Source organism: Terrapene carolina, unplaced genomic scaffold (assembly GCF_002925995.2).
Source record: "Terrapene carolina triunguis isolate 2854851 unplaced genomic scaffold, T_m_triunguis-2.0 Scaffold21, whole genome shotgun sequence".
Classification (NCBI taxonomy): Eukaryota; Metazoa; Chordata; order Testudines; family Emydidae; genus Terrapene; species Terrapene triunguis.
In genome coordinates this window covers 39,900,790-39,925,033 of record NW_020664372.1, presented here as the reverse complement: position 1 = coordinate 39,925,033, position 24,244 = coordinate 39,900,790, and the positions used below count along the sequence as shown (strand labels likewise).

The following is a 24,244-nucleotide window of genomic DNA, read 5'->3' as shown; positions in this document are numbered from 1 at the left end:
CCTAAGCACTGTCTCAAGGGAGTAGAAGGAGTGTAAGACTCCCCTTTAATATCTTGCACGGGTGCACAATACTATCGCTTCTTGCAAGCAGTCTCCCCAGAACTACTATGTCCCTCCTTACATAGGTGTAGAGAGGCAGGGCATGGAGAGGGCTTTGACTCTGCTCCCTTCCCTGCAGCGTGCCCGGCAGCACACTGGCATGTAGAGGAGTGCACGCTGCAACACTTATAGACCTGTTGCAGTTTACTCACTCCCCAAAGCAGCAGGGAGACAGAGAGATAGTGATTTGGGGAGTTATAATCTCCCCGTCGCAGGCTACTTCAGGCAGCACAACAACATACTGTCCCTTTCTATGGGCTGTAGTGCAAACTTAGGAGTACAGGTCTGTCGCATCTTACGCGCATTTAACATGCGCAATTTCAGCTTTACACGGTTTGCAAAAAAAAAAAAAAAAGAGAAAAATAACAATTTTAATACTGTACCTGTAGTGCGGGCGTTTCCGCCCGCCATTACACTCAATGTAATTTTGACTACTCGATTTTCGCTTTACGCGCTGACTACGGAACGTAACCCCAGCGTAAAATGCAACAGACCTGTAGTAGTGGTTTGACTTGTGGAGTAAGGTATTATTCAGTGTGAGTAAAGACTGCATAATTTGGCCCTTAGTTTTCCCAGGCGGTTGGCAAGTTTTTACATATCACTCGTGTGCAATTTGGGAGTATTTTGTACTTTCATTTTGGGCACTTGTGATAGCTCATGTTGATGGCTAAGAATGCATTAATGCATAGTACTCACTTTATACACAATCAGTCTAAAATAAAATGGCATTGTTACATGTAAATCAAGTTTTGAAACATTTAAGTCTTGGTTCTTAGACAGGCCTCATTGCTTTGGTTTCTAAACATCTTCCAGAGTTTAAAATAATGACAAAAATGTGTGTTACATAATCAGATAAAGATACTCCCTATTCTGCCCCCAAGGGGAGTGAGTTAGGTGGGATTTGGTGTATTTATTCCTGAGATGCCAATAGATTAAGTGTTGCTGTGTGGGAAAGCAAGGTCAAAGAAGTGGGATATGCATTTGGATCTGAAGGTAGTGAGGTTCCTGGTCATCCTTAGTTCCCATTGGAATGTATTCCAAAGTCAGTGGTCCACCACCAAGAATGACCTGTCTCCTGCACACACAAACCCTTAGACAGCTGCAGTTGAGAAGCGGAGTTGGTGAGATCTTGGAGAATGAGAGAGTCCTTTAGTTATCCTGGGTCTAAGTGCTTAAGGACCTGGAAAATGAATACTGAGATCCTAAAGTTGACTCATTGTTCAATAGGAACCCAGAGGAGCAGAAAAGTACTGGGGTACTGTTGCTGACACAGCAAGCTGCTCCATTTTGACCCATTACAGCCTTTTCAAAGGATGATGGTTTCAAGCCACCAGATATGGAATTGCAATATTCCAGTCTGGAAGTAATGAAGGAGTTCATGGACACCTGGCCAAGTTGGCATGTTGTTTCCTAGCTAGTGATAGATGAACGGATACATTTTTTGTGGCTGATGCTATGTGGGAGGCCAGTTTCAATGGACAGTACAGAAGGACTCCTAGATTTCTGACTACCTTAAAGTCTGGGGGCAAACTTCCTTAACTAGTGGAGACATCACATAGCGACAAGCACTGTAAAGTATTTCCCTTTGACTACCAGAATAAATTAATTCTTTCTTGAGTTTAGCTTCAGCCAACTGTTTCACAGCCATATGCTGATCTTGGCTGGACATTGGGATAGCTGAATGACAGAGGGCTTCATGGATGTTGTGAAGATAAACAGTTGAGTATCATCTAAAAATTGTTGGCATTTGAGTCCATAGAGACTCACAGTTTGTCCCCAGGCCACTTGTAAATACTGAATAGGCTAGGAGAGTGGTCTGAATCCTATAGAATGCCACAGTTGAGAGCTCTGGTGCCAGGAGAGAAGTTGCCTGTTACCACCTTCTGGATGCAGCCCTTCAGGAAGGAGGCACACCATTTTAGAGTGTTTCCCCAGACTAGTACCACAAATGTCATTGACAACTGAGCATTTCAATACTGGTAGTGCTTCCCTCCATGTCTTTTACCATGACTTCTCCTTTTTCCCTTTTAGGAGACAATGGTTAGGATAATTTTTGGCAAATAAATAGTGGATTTGAAAAATCCCAATTTTTGGTTTTGCAAAGTTATATACTCTTGCCTGTCCACTTTGCTTCACTTCACTTTCTAGTGTGCAAAATTGGCAATTAAATTAGCAGTTTGCCATTATTTTTACAGGTGTCATAGGTAAATATTTTAAACAAAAAACCTGGAGCCATACATACAAATGTATATACACACACAAACCACCTGCCACATGTAGATGTTAGCAGGATTAGTTTATAACTAATAAGATAGTTATATTATTAGAACTGAGAAAGCTTTCCTTATTCATGTGAAGGTTTTAATGAATCTGAATTAGTTACATTTGTACTCCCTTTGTGTTCATTTTCCATGAACATTTGAGCAAATCAAGGTCTGCTAGTAGAATTTTCACAGAAAGCAAATTTCAAAGCTGTCTGTATGAGTAGTTCCAGAAAGTAAATATTCAGATTACATACCAACATTTTTATGCTGAAGGTGCTTGTGTTCTTGTCCACTCAGAAAATAGAAACAATTCCATGTGACTTTTCTGACCAACCATAAAGATACAGAGGAAAGTTTTAGCCAGGTCTGTTTTTGCCAATATGTCCTTTTCTATATGTGACTTTCAAGTCTCCTGAGCCATCAACACAAAATAGTTGGGTGGTTATAGACTAGTTTAGCAGCTTAGGTTTTAAATGGGGAAGTAATGTCCAATGGGCCTGCAGATTGTGATGAAACTTCCTGAACTACCCATGTGAATATCACAATATGACACTTCTTCAAAGGCCCAAGACTGAAGGCCTTGAGACATTTATTCCTTCAACCCCTGATTCACTGTCCATTAAGTAAGTCATGTAAGTATGTGTTTACCTTTAAATATGTGCTTAAATGCTTTACTGAACTGGGGCCCTAGTTCCCAGGAGATATCTCCATCAATGTTTATCTGTGGGGGAAGAACCCTTTGCACTGGATGTGAATCTAAAAATAGAGTTAGCTGCTCTGATAGCCACTCTAGGACAGATGATGGAAGGTCAGTCCTTTCTACCCCTGAGCTGGCCCATGGATGCTAGAGGCATATGATTCTATGATTACCTCTCTGAAGCTTTGTCTGATTAATATTTAAAGCTCGGTTAACAAGAAGGTATTAGTTAACATATTATAACTAACACATTCTAAAAGGCAGTGTATTCTTCAACACAAGCTAAGCTGGTCAAGTTAAAGCCTGTAGACTTTTAGAACATATTACTTAGACGGTGTTAACTAACATCGTAGAATGTACCTTAAAATCCTAGTCTAGACAAAATCTAAGTGACTGCAGACTGGCTGCTTCTGAAGAGCTATAAATTTGAAAATTTCAGTTTACAAATCCAAATGTAAAAGCTGCTTAGTTGTGTCATGCCAACAACAGTAGTACCACTTTTTCTTAGATGCTATCTGGTTTGCATGCTTTTCCTTAGCCAGGTAGAAATATTTTTACTGACTGAATTTCCAGAACTCTGCATTTTTCAGATCCAGAGTTAGAGATTGTAACAACTTCTAATTTGGCTAATAGGTTGCATTAGTGCACCCCTTCTTAAATTTACAAGAGGAATTTATTTTGCTATATTAGCCTTTGTCAAATGATGACTTAGCTTAAGAGACGTGCAATTAACCAGTTAAAAATTATTGTTAGAAACACTTTTTTGGCCAATGTATTACAAAACTCTTAGCCCATTTATCATCAGCTTTATCCATTAATTCAGCGTGGCTTGTCCTTTACTAACAGGGTCCTGTGAAACTTTACATTTTGAATTTAATAAAGTACAAAGAGCTTTACTGACAGAATGGGTCTGATTAAAAGCACTTAGTTGTTCTTCAGAAACATCATTTACATTTTTCTTTCCATTTTTGCTGCATTAGGTTTTCTTAAAAACTATTCAGGACAGGATCTTAGATTGTTAGTGGTGATATTGGGCCAGCACTAAGAATATCAATATGTTACTACTTTTCATCCCCCTTCAACTTTGGTAGAACAATTGTATCCAGTCAAGTTGAGCAGTGATCCAAATGTTTCCTGGCTACCGTTTTGGTGCACCATTTTTTAAACTACTTAAATTTGGTCAAGTAAATGAACCTATTAAGCATACATACACTGTGTAAATACAGAGCTCCAGGGTTTCATACCCCTCTATTATATGTTTCATGATCACCAAATAAAATCTAGGGTTCAAAACTAATTCATTCCATATGGTAAAATATATACTCAATGGAAGCAGTCCTGGAATGACTGTTTGGTTTGATAATAAGAAAAATGAAAAGAGAAAAAAAAATCTTTACTACAAAACTGTATTTGAGTTCTAAGGATGTTTGTGTTCTTTCCCTCTTTTCTGGTTTCCAGTTTATCGTGGTATCTGGACTGTGCTCATGCTCCTGGGGGTGATCACTGTTCTGGTGGCCAGCTTCTTCATCATCTGTGCAGCTCCCTTTGCCAGCCATATTCTATACAAAGCAGGAGGAGGCATTTTCATTGCTGCAGGTGGGTATCATGTACACTCAGTCAATGGTAGCTGTCAACACAGTGCGGCTGTTTTCCCCACTTTTAAATATTTACCTGATTAGCCCCCATAGTAAAAAAAATCCTATACTTCAGTGCTCTGGGTATGTCAAGGGCCTCAGTTGGAGATACTATTTCCAATGTTTCTTAGGCATAAATCTCTATAAAAGTTACATTTGGGTTAAGATAAAGACCCCAAAGATTTAAGTTAAGTTAATCACACAATTACATTTCAGTTTTAGATTAATATTCACAAACAAAATGAAATGATATTTACTAGCGCTGCCCATGGTAACATGATTTCCGAGTGCTTGATTTAAGGTGATATTTTTTCAAGAAAAACGATCATAATGGACTTTATTGAAGTTGCAAGCCACAGAACATTCATATGAGCATTATATCAGAAAGATTTTGAATGAGATTGGACTGCATGGGATTCTTAGTATTGTCTTTAAAGTGAAACTTGAATAAATAGTAGCCCTAAAAAAATTATCAACGAAGGATGGCTTATAGCTGAGTTCCCATCTCCTTGTGAAATTGTACCTTACAGACTCTTCTGACTCTCTGGTGTCCCTAAATATGTCCCCTAGTTAAAGTTCATGTGTTGGTTTAGATTTCATTTGTTACACACTTAGCATATTGTCCTTTTTTTACAGTTTCTTTATTGAAAATGTCAATTGCTATCCAGGAAATATGATGAAGAGCAAAATATGACTTGTATAGGAATAGTAACAGCCCAGTTAAATTGAGCGGCACAATACAAAACTGGAAAAGTTTTTGTGTGTTTCCATTGGTTCTTGCACATCAGAGTACGGAAAGAAAATTTTCTAAAGCGATGGTGTCCAGATGTATAATATACATTAAAATAAACACTAACAACATATATTCAAACATGCTGAGGCAAAGGCCATTTAGGCCTATTAAACTGGGGATGGATGTGTTTTGAGAAAATTTCAAACCCATTGGCCAAGTTGCAGGGTGAAAGTGTACACTGCAATGTAAGTCCAGGGTTAGCTGGGACTTGAATCAGCTGACCTGTGTTAGAGAATCTGGGGCTTGGGTGTCTACACTCATTCTTAACCCTACGTTAAGACTTTTCTAACTGGGGCTCTGGCATCCACACTACTATGCAGACCCAAGTCACACCAACCATATCCCAGACTCCCTAGTGCCCTTCTGAAATGTGGCTGCTGGTGTCCTTTGAACATGGTTCACTGTGGGAAATCTTTACTGCCCACCCTGCATGTTACAGGAAGTTTGAACAGCCTGCCAATGCAGCCTGTCGAGCAATATGAAGACCTCTCTTCAAGAAGTTCTCTTGCTTGCGCTTTCACTCCTGTGTCAGAAAACAGGGAGAGGTGCTGGTGGACATTTGGCAGCCTTTTCTGACCTACCAAAGGCACCTGATAGAACTTAGGATGGAGGAGGAAGTGGAGAAGGCAGAGGAGAAAGAGTATGGCATGGCAGACTAGCACTGGCTGATGCTGCTCAGTACCCTCGGTATAGCCACTGATGCCTGCTGCTTAGACCAGCGCTTCTGGCACAGGGTCACAAGCACAGACTGGTGGGATCACATCGTCATGCAGACCTGGGATGACCAGCAATGGGTCCAGAACTTTTGCATGAAGAAAGCTACATTTCTGGAGCTTTGTGAGCAGCTTGCCCTAAGCCTCCAGTGTAAAGATACAGGCATGAGGCCTCCCTTCCCGGTCCAGAAGCGGGTTGCTACAGCCATCTGGAAGCTGGACAGCTGAGAGTGCTATAGGTTCATTGCCAACCAGTTTGGTGTTGGGAAGTCAACTGTGGGTAAAGTGGGGGCAGAGGTTTCTGAGGCAATCAGGCATGTGGTTTACCCCAGATAGTGGGCATAAAAGAATGTCAATGTGAGGTGGCCGTGGAAAATACACCCTTGTCCACAGTGTGACTAGCTATCTGGAGTTCCTACTTCAGGAAAAGTTTGCAGCTATCAGCTTCCAGGATTGGGTCAGAATTCATGAAGGAATCAACAGGATGCTGCATTGGCTTCCACCTGGCTTACCCTGTCATGGCTGCATGCAAACACACAGAACTCCACATCCTTCCTCCACCCCGCAGCCAACACATTTCTGGATAAAAATTCAAACCCCAGTCATATTTGGGACACAGGATTTTGTCACCTATGGTTGGCATGAACTATGTCTAATTGAAATGGACTAGTTCTGGAAATGGAAAACATTTCCCCAAACACATGCACATAGTTCACTGTTTCCAGGCAGCTCCATAGACCGTTAAGGATTAGAGCAGCAAGCTTAAATGCATGGCAATGTGATGTTATTACTTTTAAGAAACAGGAATGGCCCTTGCAAAAATCTGTGTCTTGCCAGTAAAAAATACTCTTTAAAGGTGTACTTTACTGTTTGCGCTTCCCAGGCACCCTTTCGAACTCCATGTGGTGGCGGCGGGGGAAAAGGAGGACAACAAGGCACTAGCCATTAGCAGATGCCCTGGCTAGCAGCATGTTTCTCATAACTTTTGCATTGGTTCTTAGAGTAGAAATATCTCCCATTAGTGTAGCAATTAACATTAAATTGGAGCCAGGAACTTACTGGGATCAGGGGTGGCTTCTGTCCCTTCCGTGTCTGGTGCAGACTCATCAGCGGGAGGTTCCCTGTGGGAATATCAAACAGCTCCTCCGAGTATGGACCCAGAATTTGCTGCTGGTCCTGTTCCAAAGCCTGCTCTGGGATCAGTTTCAGCAACAGAATGACTTCCTGGTCCTCAGTTGCTGCCTGCTGCTGACTCCCATTAGTCCCCAGGCTGGATTCTGGGGCCAGCAGGGCACCATCCTGGCTGACCAGGTCATCATGCACCATAATTGGCTCTGTGCTGGGTGCAGTACCCAGCACCCGGTCAAACATAAAATGAGCAGGTTTTTGGTGAGTTGCCTGAGGTGTGGTTCTGATCCCTGGTCTTCCAGTACTCGCTCTTGAGCTGCTTAATCCACTCCCTGCACTGGTTACCAGTCTAGTCAATGTGCAAAGTTGCAAGCTCCTTCACTATCTGCTGGTATGCATGATCATTCCTGGTACTTTTACTAAAGGCCACAGTTGTGCTATCCTCAGACCAGAGAGTCACCAAAATCTGGCTGTGCTCCCATGACCACGAAACAGCACGCTTTGTAAAAGGCTTGTTCTGCTCAGTCTCCATTGCAAACACAGAAGGCTCTCTGATGGTGTGTTTGCAGCTCAGTGGTCAGAAGACAATGGAAGGGTTAATGCTGTTTTTACTTGAGTTGATTGGAGATTGTTGGGATAGAAAGGACAAAGGAAGTTGGCCTATGGTATTGTAAGATAGTTTTGGTGGACTCTCAGCACCTGAGTCAAGCAGGACTCCATCTACACTGCACAGCAATAGGGCTTGAACCCTGACTCCTGGCTTGATATGGGCTCAGACCCTTCACCCCCACAGGATCCTAGGATCCTAGGTCCAAGCCTGAGTCTGAGAGATGTGTGCAGATGGAATTGGGGTTTGGTGGCCCCCCAGGGACTCTAAGCTGCTATGAAAATACACGAGGGGTGCCAAAAAAAGGCATAAGTTTTAACCAACTTAGAGTCCCTCTAAACTTATCTCTGAATTTGCCCTAAATATACTCTCCTATATTCCTGCTTCCTTTTGTACTGGTGCCTACATTTTACATAAAAGAATAAGCAATGTTATGCTATTCCCTCACTTATTGACTCCCATAGCTTATTGGAACTAGTTGCCATTTTCCATCAAAGTAAAACTTTCTCAACAATAATAACACTATATTGGCAGGTTATTAAGTTGCAAGGGTATTACCTCCTTCCCCCACTACACTTCATCTGCTCCTCTTTAATGGTGTAATGTAAATATTACAAAAGCACAAACACTCGGAGCTGAAATTGAAACTTTTACTCTTAACTCACATATTACACAATATAATTGTGTCCCAGTGTACAAGTGCACAATTGATACAGGCATCTTATTGAAGCATTGCTTTGTCAGTCTTGGAGAGTATGAAGTATCATCTTGTAGTAGAGGGAAGGAGTCTGAAGCACTGGGCCTGGTGCAAGATCTAAGGCCTAAGCCAAAGGCTGTAAACGAAAGTCAGGTCATGTATTAAAGCAAATTCTTAAAGGTTCACTGTCCAGTATATGAACTTGGCAAAGTTGTTGCTAGCATATTAGGCATTAAATATGTAAATATATTTCAAAGCTAGTACAGATACACCCCGATTTAGTACAAGATAAGATGGTTTGACAGAACAATGAATAGGGATGTTGTGTCCAATATATTGGAAACAAGGGAAGGTAAAACACAAATGTCATGAAACACGTAAGGTGGTACGCACATTATGTGTCTCAGTTGTTTGTTTCAGTCTATAAATGTTGGGGTACCTCACCTTCACCCTTTGTGTGGCCTAGGGGACAGCAGAAACTTCCGCTGCTGACTGAGCCACTCCTTGCCACTGGTAAATCATGTGTTAGTTTACCTGTAACCATGGAGCCAGGGCACTAGAACTGTGCCTTGAAGGCAATAAACCTGGCCAAGTGCCTTTATCACCAAACCATGCCTGTGGTCTTTCTTTATGAGTAACATAAAGGTCTGCTAAATTAGCAGGCTGCATTATCTGCTAGTACGGATAACACTGGAGCTCCAAGAACAGAAACACTGAGCAGCTAGAACAGCGTTACAGAGGCAATGGCATTCCAGCCTTCAGCACTCAACAACACACACCAGTCTATAGAATAGAGATGTTTAAGAAATAAATTAAAAATATATTTACTCTATTGCAAGTTTTATTTTGTACAAAATAAGTTCTGTGAGGTAGAAACCAAGAGCTCTGGGCTCCATTTCTGGCTTTTCCATTGCCCTGCAGCATGACCTTGGGCAAATCACTTTATCTATCTATATGCCTGGCCCAAACTCTGAGTAAAATGGTGATAATAATCCCTACATTCTCTTTAAAGGACTTTGAGATCTACCTAAGGAAAGCCCTGCATAAGAACTAAGTATTTTATATTATTATTATTATTGATTATTTAAAACCCCTCAAACATTTGCATTTGTTCCTCTAGCTCCCACTTCATCATTTCTTTTTTAAAAGTTAAAAATGTATAGGAAATCATAGGGTATCTTTCCTAGCTTTAAATGCTTTATAAATCTTTATGCAGTGGTGTTGTTGCTATGTCAGTCCTGTGATATTAGAGAATCAAGGTGGAGGAGGTAATGTCTTTTACTATCCAATAAAAGATATCACCTCACCCACCTTGTCTCTCTTGTACAGCTTTATTCTTTTACAGGCTAAAAATCCTTGGAAGTCCTTTTTCTTTCTTTCTTTCTTTCTGTACAAGCTCTTATTTCAGAAGACATTAGTCTGGACTTGTGAGACAGCAGAATATTTGCATTTGTGATGAGGCAGTAGGAAAGCAGTATAAATTAGTGGATAGGGCACTGGATACACTTGGCTTGTATTCTTGACTGACACTGGTCTGGTGAGTGACCTCGGACAAGTCACTTAACATCTCTCAATTTCTTCTCCCCCCTTTTGTCTATTTTAATTGTAAACGTGTCAGGGAAGGCACTACCTCTCATTATTTGTTTGTACAGTACCTAGGTCACTAGGGCCCTTGTCTAGGCAGTACTGAAATATCAATAATAATTAAGAAAAGCTGAGAAATTGGACAAAATCCCACTCTGATTTACCAGGAGTGATACCAAAGAGAATGACTTGTGACATTATCTGGACTGGTACATTTTGAACCAAAATATGGCTGCTAGAACCAGTGGAGAACAAGTGTAAGTGTAAGTAAGTGTGTGTGTGTGTGTGTGTGTGTGTGTGTGTGTGTGAGCAATGTGGAGGGAGGCAGTATGCCTGTGTAAGGAATAATGCCTGCTAGATGCTTGAGGAAGTGTACTGAGAATGCTGACCTTGCAGCCAGAGCTCCTCCTTCAGTGCATGCAACAACAGTGGCTTTCGTAGTGCAGGCAGTAAGTAGCATTATGGCTGCCTCCTGTGTGAATATATTACAGAAGGGGAATGGGTGCATTCCATAACATACTGACAGCAGTAAAGCCTATAATTACAATGGGCCTAACCCTGCAAGGTATTATGCACCTTCTGGGATGAATTTAGAGCTTTCTTTATGGGACTCACTAGCCCCCGTGAAATGCACAGCACGTTGCAGGATCAGGCCCTTGTGGGCACTTAAGATCAGGAATGTATTGAGGATTATTTCACTTTTTTTTTACAGATAGAGACAGAATATGTGAAGAGAATGATGGCTTCTTTTTAGGTGCTCAATTAGGGCCAAAATCTGCCCTCAGATGTAACATGCCAACACCATTATTATTCTACGTGAGATCTGGTGTGAATATCTAAGATCTCACTATCTCATATAAAGGTCCCAGGAGTGATAATGACAGTGGTTAGAGTGTGAGGGAAGTCTGAAGTAAACCTGAGGGGGAAAAAGAAAAAAAAAAAGGGATTATAAAAAGTTGCCTACAAATTAGAGGAGTTCTAATCTCCTAAGCACAAGCAAAAGGCTCACATCATTCTGTCCAGCACCTGTTGTCTGCATGTCTATGTAGTGAAAGATTTGTGCTATAAACAGCCACTTTACATTGACAAGTGAAAGGCATTTCTATGAGGGAAGAATGAGTATTAAAGGCCAAGAAACTGCCTCTTGAATTCATAGACATTTCTAAAGGTTCTGTATTCTTTTTCTTCTGCAATATGCAAAAGTATTTGTTTGAAAGAAATTCAAAAGAACAAATGCCAATGACAGAAAAGAGTGACCTCGGAGAAGTCCATGTCTTATCACACTGCACAGTGCTGTGTATCAAACATGTGTGTTCTTAAAAAAAATAAATGCAAAATGGAAAGAAAAGGGGGGGGAAGTATTTATTTATCCTAATCTCTCTCAGACATATTTCATGTTCTAGAAGTAATTTCGCCCATCGTTCCTGATTCATCCAACTGCTGTTTTAGTCTATGCTTTGCAAGGGCAAATGGACACCCACACCATTTGCAAGAGGTCTACAAGCTGAAAAATGTAGAAATATACCACAGTCTGAAATGTTGCTAAAAATATCTGTTTCATAAAATTGTGAGGGTTTTTTTTTTTTTTTTTTTTAATCTGTCATGTTGGCTGGAAGCTTGGCCAAGAGAGTTCATGACAGATTGTCAGCATAAGATTTCCCCAATAAAGATATTCATTTTGCTACATTCTGCTTTGTAATGAACTGAGATTCTAATTACACTTCGAATGGATGCTTGCTAGATTTTTATTGGCATGACTAATATTTAGAAGGAGAGAGATGAGGTAGTGGTGAAAATTTGTGTCTATAAAAATAAGATGGAGCAGCCACAGCAAATTATTTAACAGGAAATTATTTCCTGCAACCTTCCACAAGTGATGTAAACTTTATCTAAATAAATACTCATTACAAATGAAGCACATAATTTTGATCTCACTCATATAAGGTTTACACTGACTTTGTTATTTCTTGTGATTTACACTAGTGAATTAGCTTGAAAATGAGGCCCCAAGCTTGTACATATCAGGGAATATACAGCATTATGCTGATTTAGCTTGTTTTCTCAAAGCTTCAAACACCAAAACTAGTTATGTTTTTCTTATTACCTTGTAGAGAAACTTCCTTCAAAAATGATTATATCCCCTATATATAAAATGAAGTACTTACATACTATGGTAATAGGTGCCAGTTTTAAAACCCTTAAACAGATAAACACAGAATAAAACAAACAAAAAAATCACAGTTGCTTGGTAAGATTTCGAATAGTCTCCGATCTCTATGATTCCCATTTAGTTAAAATCCTTGCTTGTAGTATTGACACACACCTGTGTGTGTGTGATAGGGAGCTCTGCTTACTGCTGGAAGGCACATCCTCCTGGCTGTTCTGGAGATTAGCTCCACCAAGCAGACACCCCTTCCTGTGATTGCACTCCATCTCTCCCTCTCTCTCTCTCTCTGTCTCTCTCTCTGTCTGCAGCCCCTCTCATCCCAGGAGTGCTGCTTCCTTTCTGTGTGTTGGCCCTCCAGCCAGGTCACTCAGCAGTTTTCCCTCCAGGATGTTCATTCAAGGTCTCTCTCCACAGGCAGTGTCAGGCAGTCCTCACACCCACTACCCTGACTGTGTCTCTTCAGCAGTCTTCATATCCACTGCCCGTAGCTTTTCCACTCTGCAGTGGTTGGTAGGGGAACCCAGGCCCACCCTCTACTATGGGTTCCAGTCCAGGGTCCTGTAGTGAACAATTAAGGTCTGCATCTACATCAGCTTTACTGCTCTTACCCATGGACTCCTTCCTACCATGCTGCTTCTTCCCTTCCTTTCCCCTTACCTCAGGGAGCGGCGGGGGCGGGGGAATGCAAGGGGGAGGACCGCAGGCTTCCTCCCCACTGCTCCCCACATTGTTGCCAGCCTTCTGGCTATATAGAATCTCCGTCTATTCCCTCACAGATGAGCTTCCTTCTAACTAGCGTCCCGCACACAACCTAAATCTCCCCCTTTGCAGCCTAATTGGCTGATTGGGCCCACCTGCCCTAATTCAGCTCTTTCAGGGCCGATGTGGTGAATACACTCCATTGCACTGTGATTTGTGCTTCACCAACCAGTTATAACTGATACAACAAGTTGGCAGCTTGAATATGGCAGAAGGCACCATGGTCTTTTGCACAGGTTGCAGGACTGGAAGTCAGAAGACGTACCTGAGTTTTATTATTGGTTCTGCCACTGATTTCCTATGAGACTTTGAGTGAATCACTTACAACCTGGTCTTCAGAGGAGCTGAGTTGTCAAGAGTAATGGATGTGTGCTCAGAACCTCTGAAAATCAGATTAATCTCTCTGCCTCATTTCTCTTTCTGTAAAATGGAGATAATGATATTAATTCATGCTTATATAGTGCTTTTTATCTGGAGATCTCTAAGCACTATATAAGTGCTGAGTGCTATTTATGTGATTCTGTTAATAATTCTGATATTGCATGTTTCAGAAAAATGCTCTTATATGTTGTACATAAGGTAATGGCTAACTATGTCAGTCCACAGGATTATTGTTTTTACTTTGTGTTTGGTGCTATTTTCGGACTATTTAGCTCTTGACTCTTTCACACCTTCCTGTTTTGCTAAAAAGGTGTGTTGCAACCACACATTAAATTGTCTCAAATGAAACTGGGAAATTCTTATTTAAGAGTCAGTACCTTACTGCCAGATAAATGTTTAGGGCTCTAGTCCCCATTCAGTAAGCAAACAGCTTCTCTTTGAATCAATATCACTATATGTTAAGTATAGGAGGAAAGTCCCCTTAAAGACAATGAAATTTAAACATGTGCTTAAAGTTTAGCACACACGTGTGGTTTACTGAATAGGGATGGTTTACTAAAAGGAAGCCTCCAACCCTAACATCAGAAGTTTCCAAGCAGATGATTTAGAAATAAAGCAAACACCGTATGCTGATGATTTGCTCCTCAGATCCTGACATTGCTATTAATAGGGAGTTTTTCTCTAATATCTCGAAATCAGGATGAAATGGGCAAAAAATGGGGTTTTGCCTCTTACTAAATTCTGCTTCCCAACCCATTTTATATGTTCTCTTCTGTGATAGAATGTACAAGGATTTAAGTTCTGAGTTGTCCAATTTTTGCCTGACTTTAATTCAGCAATAAACACAGTGTTTCCCAAACTTGGGACGCTGCTTATGTAGGGAAAGCCCCTGGCGGGCTGGGCTGGTTTGTTTACCTGCCCCGTCCGCAGATCCGGCCGATTGTGGCTCCCACTGGCCGCGGTTCGCTGCTCCAGGCCAATGGGAGTTGCTGGAAGCGGCGGCCAGCACATCCCTCGGCCTGCGCCGCTTCCCGCAGCCCCCATTGGCCTGGAGCGGCGAACCGCGGCCAGTGGGAGCCACGATCGGCCGGACCTGCAGACGGGGCAGGTAAACAAACCGGCCCGGCCTGCCAGGGGCTTTTCCTACACAAGCGGCGACCCCAGTTTGAGAAACACTGCACTAAAAGATAGAAAACTAAGTAGTCCTTATTACCTGGTGGGGGCACTTAGACACAATAAAAATGGTCTTAGTGCCTCAGTTAACAAATTTATATATGGTCCCTTTCATTTCCATCTCACTTTTCCAGAAGTATTTTTCTCTCTGCTTAGGTTACATTTTCTTAAGCAAGTTTCCCTGCATTACAATTTGGCACACATAAGTCTCAATGCCCTGCTGTGAAATCACATGATGATATCTGGCTTAGTCTATGTTGCTTCACTCTCCCTTTGCAGTTTTTGCTCCCATCTCTGCAGCTATTCAAGGTTGGGCCCTTACTTAACAATTCATAAGGGTTGCTCACTATTGCTGTGAGTATGAAGGGTGCTGATAGTAAGATATCACGTTTCAGGAATCAGCCATTTTTAATGCCAGAAGCTCTAACCATGTTATCTAGTACATAGCTGCACAGTGCACTGGAGACTGAAAGTGCTAGAGGTCTATAAGGACTAGTTATTTTTAGCTGTTGTTACAATAAAAGCACCTATGTCACCACTTTACCTTTTTACTTACTCTGGGTGAAATACATCCCTGTGGAGAGGGCCAGCACAAGGCCCACGTGCAACTGAAGTCCCACTTGCACCCTCTTTTGAGGGACTTAAAATGATCCGTAGGTATGGTGTTGATATGACGTGTAGGCCCCTTGGTAAAGGTCCCCTGTTCTTTGCAAACAAATCTTGTTTCGGACTTAACAAACTCACTACACCAAACACATCTCTTCCAGGTTATTTATCCAGAAGGGATAACATAAGGTATCCACAGAAAGCTCATAACTTATCAAAACTCATAGTCATTGTGAGATGTGTGTATGGGTAGTACTTAAGGAATAATGTAACTATAGTGAAAGTATGCTTTGTGGACTTCGAGTAAAAGTCAGTCACCAAGGGATAATGTCGCGGTGCAGGAAGGAGTTGTCACCCCTGCCTGGTTAGCTGGTGACATAATGCAAAGATCAGTTGTCTAGCCTTGCTCCACCCCAGGACTATCAACGGAAAACCATCAGAGATAACTGCAAACAATCAAAACCTTGGAGGTAAAAAAGCTTGGAGGTAAAAAAGACACATTACAATAGACAGGGGATCGCCCTGTCTGTGAATAAAGACTGTTTCAGTATAACACACGGTGGGGAGGGGCACTCTGTATCCATTAACAGAGGAGACATTATGGAGCAGGGGTGTTTAAATGAAAGTCTGCATCCTGGTTCCTATAAAACCAGTCAGCTCTCTGATAGACTGAACATTGCGGGGAACACCTACTTTACTACATAAGAAAGGTGACTGTTAATAAGTGTAGGCATTTTATGATTTTGTTTTGTCTCATAACCACTTGTTTCTACCACTCATTTGTTTCTAGTGGAATCACTATTCCTTCTTAAATAAACCTTCTCTTGTTTTATTACAAGTGCTGTGTGTTATACAGGCGCAGTGATTTAAGGTAAAACTAGTAGACTAGGGTGAAGTGCTTCTTTGGGGGCAGAGGATCTGGGATTTCTGTGAGAAGCCAGTGTCAGGGGCTGGATATCAGAGGGGAACGCTTCAAAGGGATGTGGGGCACACCTATTGTTAACCCGCAAGGCAAAGACAGAGCTGGCATAGCTCAGAGACTAGTGCTTGAATGGCAGACAGGCTGGTGGTGTTAGGGAGCTAACATCCAGCCACTATGGGCAAGGCCACCTTTCACTAGAGGCAGGAGGTAACAAAGTGACTCTGGTCCCGGGTATCCCAAGAACAGTCACAGTCGACCATCTGCAGAGAGATAATCTCATCCTCTGTATGGATTTTGTCACATTATTATCAAGGCATCTTTCAATATTTGGGTACTATCTTGGGCTAACGCCATCTCTGCTATACTCCATTAATGTATTTGGCCCTGAGACTTTTCTCCCATTACACAGAAAAATACTAGAATGTGTCCTCTATAGTTCTGTTTGGTTCCAATTTTGCACTAGTCTGCTACAGTATCTGTTATTGTTAGGTGTCCTGTTACATTGAATAAACGTGAAATTGTTACAAGAGTCTCTTCCTCAATTTCACGTTTATTCAGAGAATCTGCAATTTGATTTCTTCTTGTGCATGTTTTGCCCGGAGGTGATCCCTCTATCTCAGATTGTTTCACTAGTACCAGTTGTATGTCTAATACAACATCAGTACTACATTTAATCAAGATTGAGTTTATGCAACATTTTGCTTAAAAGATTTTCAAAATTTAATTTATACCTTGTAGAGTTGGGTTTTTGACTCTGTCATGAGATCAAGCACTTGGAAAATAAGTAATCCCGAATGTGTATTTCATAGATGGGCAGTGTGTATAGAGGCCTGCCTCACTCTTTATATAGCAGTTCTGCTTGCCTTCAATCTCATTAAAATTGAAGATCCTTTGGGAATTTAAGTCATGGTTTGATTATGCCTCAGGTTAACCACTTTAGCTCTTTTTTGGTAGTCTTCAAAATCTAGTTTTCATAAACTTTAAACGGTTGTGAGCTGTCTCCTGTCAGATGTTCATGAGGCAGTGTAAATGTATTTTGTTTTGACAATAAAGTACCATATCTGTGCACTCAACTCTCTGAATTTGGGTTGACTAATGATTAATGAATACAATTCAGCTGGTTTTAGGCCTTTTATATTTAACTACTTGATAGCAATTGACTTCACACTTGGAGACCCGGAAAACCAAGCTCCTGGTAGAAAATAATTGATCTCCAGTTTTCACAAATGTGCTACCACATTCCAGAAATGAGTGTCTGTCTGGAAACCCCTTTATTTATTTAATAACACATAGCATGTGTCTTTTCAAAGGGTCACACCAACGGTAAGTCTCTCAATAAACCTCTGAAGTAGGTAAATATTATCCCCATTTTACAGATGATGCACAGAGAAGTTCAGGTTAAAATTTTACAAAAGATTTTGGGTGCCCATCCTTGGTCTGATTTTTCAGAAGTGTCGGGATATGCCATGCCAATTGAAATCAAAGGTAGCTATGAAAATTAGTACCAAGGTTGCTCAAATTGGACACACAACATCTCAATATATTTTAGCTTATGTTACTTCAACAGAGTTCGGAATAAACACAGAAGAAGCCTTTGACTCCCACTCCCCTGCTCTTTCCTGTGCAATCTATTGACTGTCACATTTTTTTACAAAGTTACCAATAAATGAGTATTTTTTAATATTACTGAACAGTGGACTCTTCATAGAAGCATCATGGAATGGAGATTTAATAAGTAGGTGTGACGGTGCATGACTCACCCCTGCGGCGCCTCCTGCTGGTCATCTCTGGGAATTAGTGTTTCCAGCCTCCGGAGCGCCCTCTGCAGGCTAGTGTCCACTGCCCCCCCGTGTCCCTCCCGGGACCCAGTAACCCCACAGTCTCTGGGTCTCCCCCTTCCAGGGGAACCCCCACCCCCTATCCCCACCTCACCTCAGTATATGGCTACTGCCCAGTCCCCATCTAGCCCCGATTCACTGGGGCAGACTGCGGTGTATACGTCACTCATCACACGCAAGAGGGGTTTGGACCTGCTGCCTCTGCCTACCCTTGGGCTGCCCCCTGCAATCCCAGTACCTATTCAGCGTCATACTAGGCCTGCAGCCTGGGGGTTTCCAGGCCAGAGCTCCCCAGCTCCTCTGGCCTTTCCCCAGCCCTGCTCCTACTCAGGTACACTCCCCCGCAGCCAGGTCCCTCCCTCTCAAAGGCTAGAGAGAGAGTGTCTGTTTGCTCCTGGCCCACTGCTCTTTTATAAGGGCCAGCTTCGGCCTGATTGGGACATGGCCGCAGCTGTGGCTGTTTCCCCAATCAGCCGAGGCTTGGTGCTTTCCTAGCAGCAGCCCTCTTGCAGTCTCAGCCCTCTCCCAGGGCTGATTTCAAGCCCTACAGGGCAGGAATGGATGACCACCCCGCTACAGTAAGACATCCCTCTAACATTTTAACATTTGAATGACTGGAAGGCAGCAAACTGAGGGCTTGATCCTGTAATCTCAGTATACCCAGAACTCTGTTGTCATAAATGGGAGTCTTGGAGTGTGCAAAAAATTCCGGATCAGGTCCTTACCTCAATAAATGATCCCCCACTCCGGTCTGGCATCCATGCTGCAAGGTCGTATTTTTGAAATACTAATATTCCATTGGAATAAAATGTAGTAGTGGGCATGTAACCAATACCTCAGCCAGGCACTGGTGGTGCATTGGCTCCATTTACCTGGTTCTGGTACATAAAGTAGTAGCAAAGCGATTAATAACGATTACGGGACGCGTGTTCCTATTTTTCCATTTGTAAGCAATCCCAGGGGTCTCCAGAATGGTGACAGGGAAAAGGCCATTTGTATTATGGTGGATTCCTTTCAGGAAGCTATTGTAAATCTGATGTAAATATTAACATACTACTTCATTTTTATTATTAACATTTTAATTTTTTTCATATTGCAGTCCTAGTCTAGAGGGAAATTTTGGGGACTTTTTCAGTGTGATGCAGCAGGATTTGCCCGTAAAATGATTGAGTGGAATCTCTGAACTGAATACATTCTAAATGATGCCATTGACATTAGGCACCATTGTGAAGTGCCTTGGCGTGGACATATAAAAGAGGTGAAGGGATTGCAGGAATCTCCCTCCCACCTTTCCTTCCCCACCCTCTTGACATCCTGCACAAGATCTAGACACTCCCTGAACTTGGGGAGCAGAGAGATATCTCTAGAGCCCTCACAGGTTCAAGTACAATACAGTGGATACCCAGCCAAATCCAAGACATAAACATGTTGCTGTTTTGCTTCATTGGGGCTTTGAACTGCATACCAGAACCAGCAGTGCTCTTGCAATTGGTTCCCTTTGGGCTGATGCTTCCCTATGCCCCTCTGGTGCAGTCCAGAAACAAAAAAGGGGAAGTTAATACTGCTCAGAGCAGCAGTAGGCAACAAATATGTGAAGATAGCTAACAGTGCTTAGCAAACAGGACTCGATCATAGACTGGTTCCGAGGTGATACCATAATCGGTAAATATAATAATTATTTATTTCATATCCCTTAACAGTAAAACTCTGATGTTTCTTTTTCAGGCATCTTGTTTTCACTGGTGGTCGTGATGTATGTCATCTGGGTCCAGGCAATGGCTGATCTGGAAAACTACATGAATATGAAAAAAATTGATTGTCCAGACTTTGTTGCTTATGTGCACTATGGCTGGTCTTTCATACTGGCTCCTATAGGAATATTTTTTGCTTTGTTTGCAGGAATGCTCTTCCTATTAGTAGGGCGTACTATTCAACTGCACTCTGACTTATCACACATCTAATAATTGGTGTACTGGGATTGTGATAAAACTTTTAAACTGGAACACAAATTATGTACATTATTGCCACTACTACTATATAGAATTGCTTAAGTTACTTGTTTAATTGAGACGTTCCTATGGGACATAAAACTCACTATAGGAAAAAAAATAACTTTCATTCCTATCCAATTTCTTTAAGTTCTTTAGGTACTACATGGAATGGTTCTCCACATAACATTAGTTGCAGCATTAGATCTCCCTGCAAACACAGGAGGGCAAAAAACCACCAACAACATAAAAATGGGTCAAATCTGGATTTTCTCCGTTTGTCTTAGCCATTTACTTTGTGCCACTGTCAAAAAAGTCCTTGTGGAGAATGGTAAAGACAGAGGAAAACAAGTGTTCAACAGGGTAATTTAATCCACCTCCTCTCCCCCTTTCCAAAACTTTCCTTTGCTTTAATATGAACAAACACTTCTGCACTTAAAAATAGAGTACAGTTGTTCATGCAGTATCCACATGAACTGGGCAGTAGAGAAGATGATTCCAGTGAATAATGATTTGGGGCTAGTATCTACATGTAATAGCTTAACTGTCAACATGATATGTTTTACTGTTATGTAAACATTTGAAAGCTGTATTCTTCTATATTCTGAAATCCGTGTTCATTTGTTGCATGGTTCTGTAAGCCAAAATAATATAGTTAAACTACTAACTAAAGGTATGCCAAAATTATATAATAAAACATATGGTGTAGATTTTTTATATCAAGTTTTTACCTGGACATTTTGTAGGTATGTTTGATGATTGGCTTTTTCAAACATTATCTGTGATTTACATACTTTAAATAGTGAAAAATTGCTGTATAATGAGATTTTTAATTAAAAAAGTTTATTATGAATATAAAGTGCACGAACATGTAATTCTTCTGCAGCCCTCAATTTTCTAAATATTTGTATATGAAATCTACAACATGATAGACCAAATCCTGCTTGCCTGCAAATAGTCCCAATGAAAGCAATGAGACTACTCCAGTGAGGAGGGAAGCAGGATTTGGACCTACATTATGTAACTGGGGATAACTGGCTGTGTGTGTTTGTGCCTGCGTGCATGAGTGTAGGTGCTTGTATTCCTAGAGTGGAGGGGGTAGAGTTCTAATATTAGGGAAAGTTCTTTTGTTTGGTACTAGTTCTGGTTGAAATTCAACCCATCTGAGAGCATGGGTAGAGTTTGCACTTTGTAACTCAGTGCAAAGTAGTCTTGGATTGATGGAGAAACATAAAGATTATATGTTGGTTTCTTCTAGTACCCAGTGCTTCATTCCACAGCTGTTATGAGTACTAATGGCATCTCTAACTGGCAGGAAAGCAGTGACCTCTTAGAAGATGTGGTGGGATAGATTGTCTGTTGCTTCCAGTCCAGCAGCAATCCAAATTAACTCCCCACCCCTTGCAGATGTATTATGATCCTGTCCTGAATTACATGATCATATGCTGTTTCTCAAATAATGCAGAATGTCCTGTTTTTCTCTCTATAACCTTAGATATTCAATGGCAATTGTGTGAGTCAATTTGATGATCAAGAACTATTTGACTAGAAAACATTGGCAAGCCCTGTCCAACGCTCCTCAGGAGGGAATCCTTCTCCACAACCCCTTAGGAGGTCAGCAGGGGGTGACACACTTCCCTGCAACCCTTAGAAGCTGTGGAGTGCTGAGAAGCCTCAGAGCTGGGCTCCTTCCTGCAAGCCTTACAATGTGTGCAACAGCAACTAATAGATTCTTCAAGGAATGAGCCAAAGGCTCCTGTGGAGCCCTTAATTCAGCCTATGTGCATTTTCAGAACTCTTTCTATTATGCAGCTAAATTGGCTAGCTACCTACGTGCAATTCAGCTTTCCTTAATGGTGCACTTTGGGCCAGACTGTGGCATAAACTAAATAGGAGGATAAAAGAGAGATGTACAATATGTCGTTCCCATACCTTTCACTTGGAAATTCAGTGATGCCTTTTTACTGAACTATGGAATCTTGCCTTTCTTCGAATGGATTATGTCACTCACGTCTCAACAGCATGCTAATTTTTAGTAAAGGCTTGAATATTCCATTTAGCTGGTTACCCTCACTTTCTAGCCTGTACTAAATGGCTGAGACTCGGGACATTTTCACTCAAATTCACACTTTGGAATTATTCTACCATTGTGATGTAGCAATTACTTTAATTTCCATCATCTTTTCTGCTCTTATGGCAGAACTCAGGTGGCACAGAGCAGAATGGTGCCTTTTTTTGTGGAAACCCATTTTTCTCATTTATTCAAAGTACAGTAGTCAGATTATGGGATATTTTGTTTAGACATCATGGGCCAGATCCTCATCTGGTGTAAAACAGCATAGCTCTATTGAGATCAGTGAAGCTCTGCTGATTTACACCACCTGAGGATCTAATGTGGTTGTTTGGTTCTACTGTCGGTTGGGTAGTCTCTCCAATTTCCATAAAAAAACATGGGGGGCAGATTGTCACTACAAGCCCAGGCAACGGCTAGTCCCTGCCTTACACCTGTCATGCGGGCTACTTGGACTAGTTGGGTTGAGAGGGGCTTTGTTTACACACACTCACAATACGGCAGCCGGTGCAGCTGAGCCATTGGGCAGAATGTTATGATATGCTGCTGTTGTAGACCAGCAGTAAAGTGGGGGAAGAAGGGTGGGAATGGTGCTCAGAGGCGCTGTTTCCTGATGCGTCAAGCTGTGCCTAAACGCCTTTGGTACTTTGGTTTTCAATACATTTAATTACAGAGAAACGGCCTTTTAAGTACTCCAGGAAGGGCAGGCTAGCTAGAGAGTCTTGCTCTGGGGTATTCTTCAGATTTAAGGTTGATCTAGAAAGACTGGTGGTGACACCACTATTTTCGTGATTAGAGCACAGTAAAAGATTTTTAAAAATGGTTAAATGCTTTAATCTAAATATCTGGTGAAATTCATCAAATGAATTTTTCCCAACTGTATCTCTATTTTAATTGACCTTGCAGCTGACCAGTCTGTGGGAAATAGTAAGAAAAAAATGTTTATCGACTAATTTATTTGGAAAAAGATTGTGAAAGGGGATGAATAAATAATAACAAATATTTTGTTCCCAGCTCCTATCACAGTACTATGTTGGAGGCTGGCGGTGTTACTAGGAATCTTGGTCCCCAGCGAAAAGGAGGCTGCAAGGGGCATTCACTTTGTGGAGAACAATGTAGAGGCAACACTATGGAGCAGTGCCCTCTGGCAGCCATTTGATGCAGCTGTTATTGGTTCCAGAGGAAGGGACTGACACAAAATGGCAAATGCCGCTGTAGCTGGGATTACAATGAAAGATTCTTCCTAGTTTATTCTAGTTTCTAGGTGGGTTGCTTGAGTTCCTGCTGAGCATGATCTTCATTAGGATCCTGGTAATTTATTAATATTTAAATTAGTGAGGCAAAGGAATTATATTCTTTGTGGAAACAAAGAAAGAATCTGGTTTTATTACTCTGCAGGGTGTTTAGCTATTAGTCACAAACTCCAAAAAAGCCCCGCGATGTGTTAGTAAACTGTTAATAACAGAACGTGCTGCTTTCCACATCCTTGAACAGCTGCTTATTCTCTTTTAATAGGTGATCCCAAGTATTAAACCTCACACAGGTGTTAGGTGATAAGTTGTCACAGCCCTTACTCAGTCATGCAAGGAAGTGAGGCAAAGTTAAAAAAAACTGTGCATGCTTGAGAAAAGAAGACTGAGCAGGGACCAGATAACAGTCTTCAAATATGTTAAGTGCTGTTATAAAGAGGATCATGATCAGTTGTTCTCCATGTCCACTGAAGGTAGGGCAAGAAGTAATGGGCTTAATCTGCAGCAAGGGAGATTTAGGTTAGATATTAGGAAAAACTTTCTAACTATACAGATAGATAAGTTCTAGAATAGGCTTCCAAGGGAGGTTGTGGAATCCCCATCACTGGAGGTTTTTAAGAACAGGTTGGACAAACATCTGTCAGGGATGGACAAACATCTGTCAGGGTCAAGAACAGTGGTCTCCAATCTTTTTACGCCCACGATCACTTTTTGAATTTAAGGGCAACCCAGGATCTACCCTGCCCCTTCCATGAGGCCCTGCCCCTTCCCCAAAGCCCCGCCCCACTCACTTCACCCCCCCCCCATCACTCACTCTCCCCCAACCTCACTCACTTTCACCGGGCTGGGGCAAGGGGTTTGGGTTTGGGAGGG

General features: G+C 41.7%; 1 protein-coding gene across 1 annotated transcript in view; it reads left to right on the top strand.

Moving 5' to 3' along the window:
* Positions 1-23,743, top strand: part of TMEM182 (transmembrane protein 182) — a 35,010-nt gene extending 11,267 nt beyond the window's left edge. Inside the window, exons 4-5 of the mRNA XM_024204362.2 lie at positions 4,519-4,656; positions 19,788-23,743. Of these exons, the coding sequence (XP_024060130.1) occupies positions 4,519-4,656; positions 19,788-20,023 (374 nt within the window). The 3' untranslated portion in view covers positions 20,024-23,743. The remainder of the gene's footprint in view (positions 1-4,518; positions 4,657-19,787) is intronic.
* The last annotated feature ends 501 nt before the right edge of the window (positions 23,744-24,244 follow it).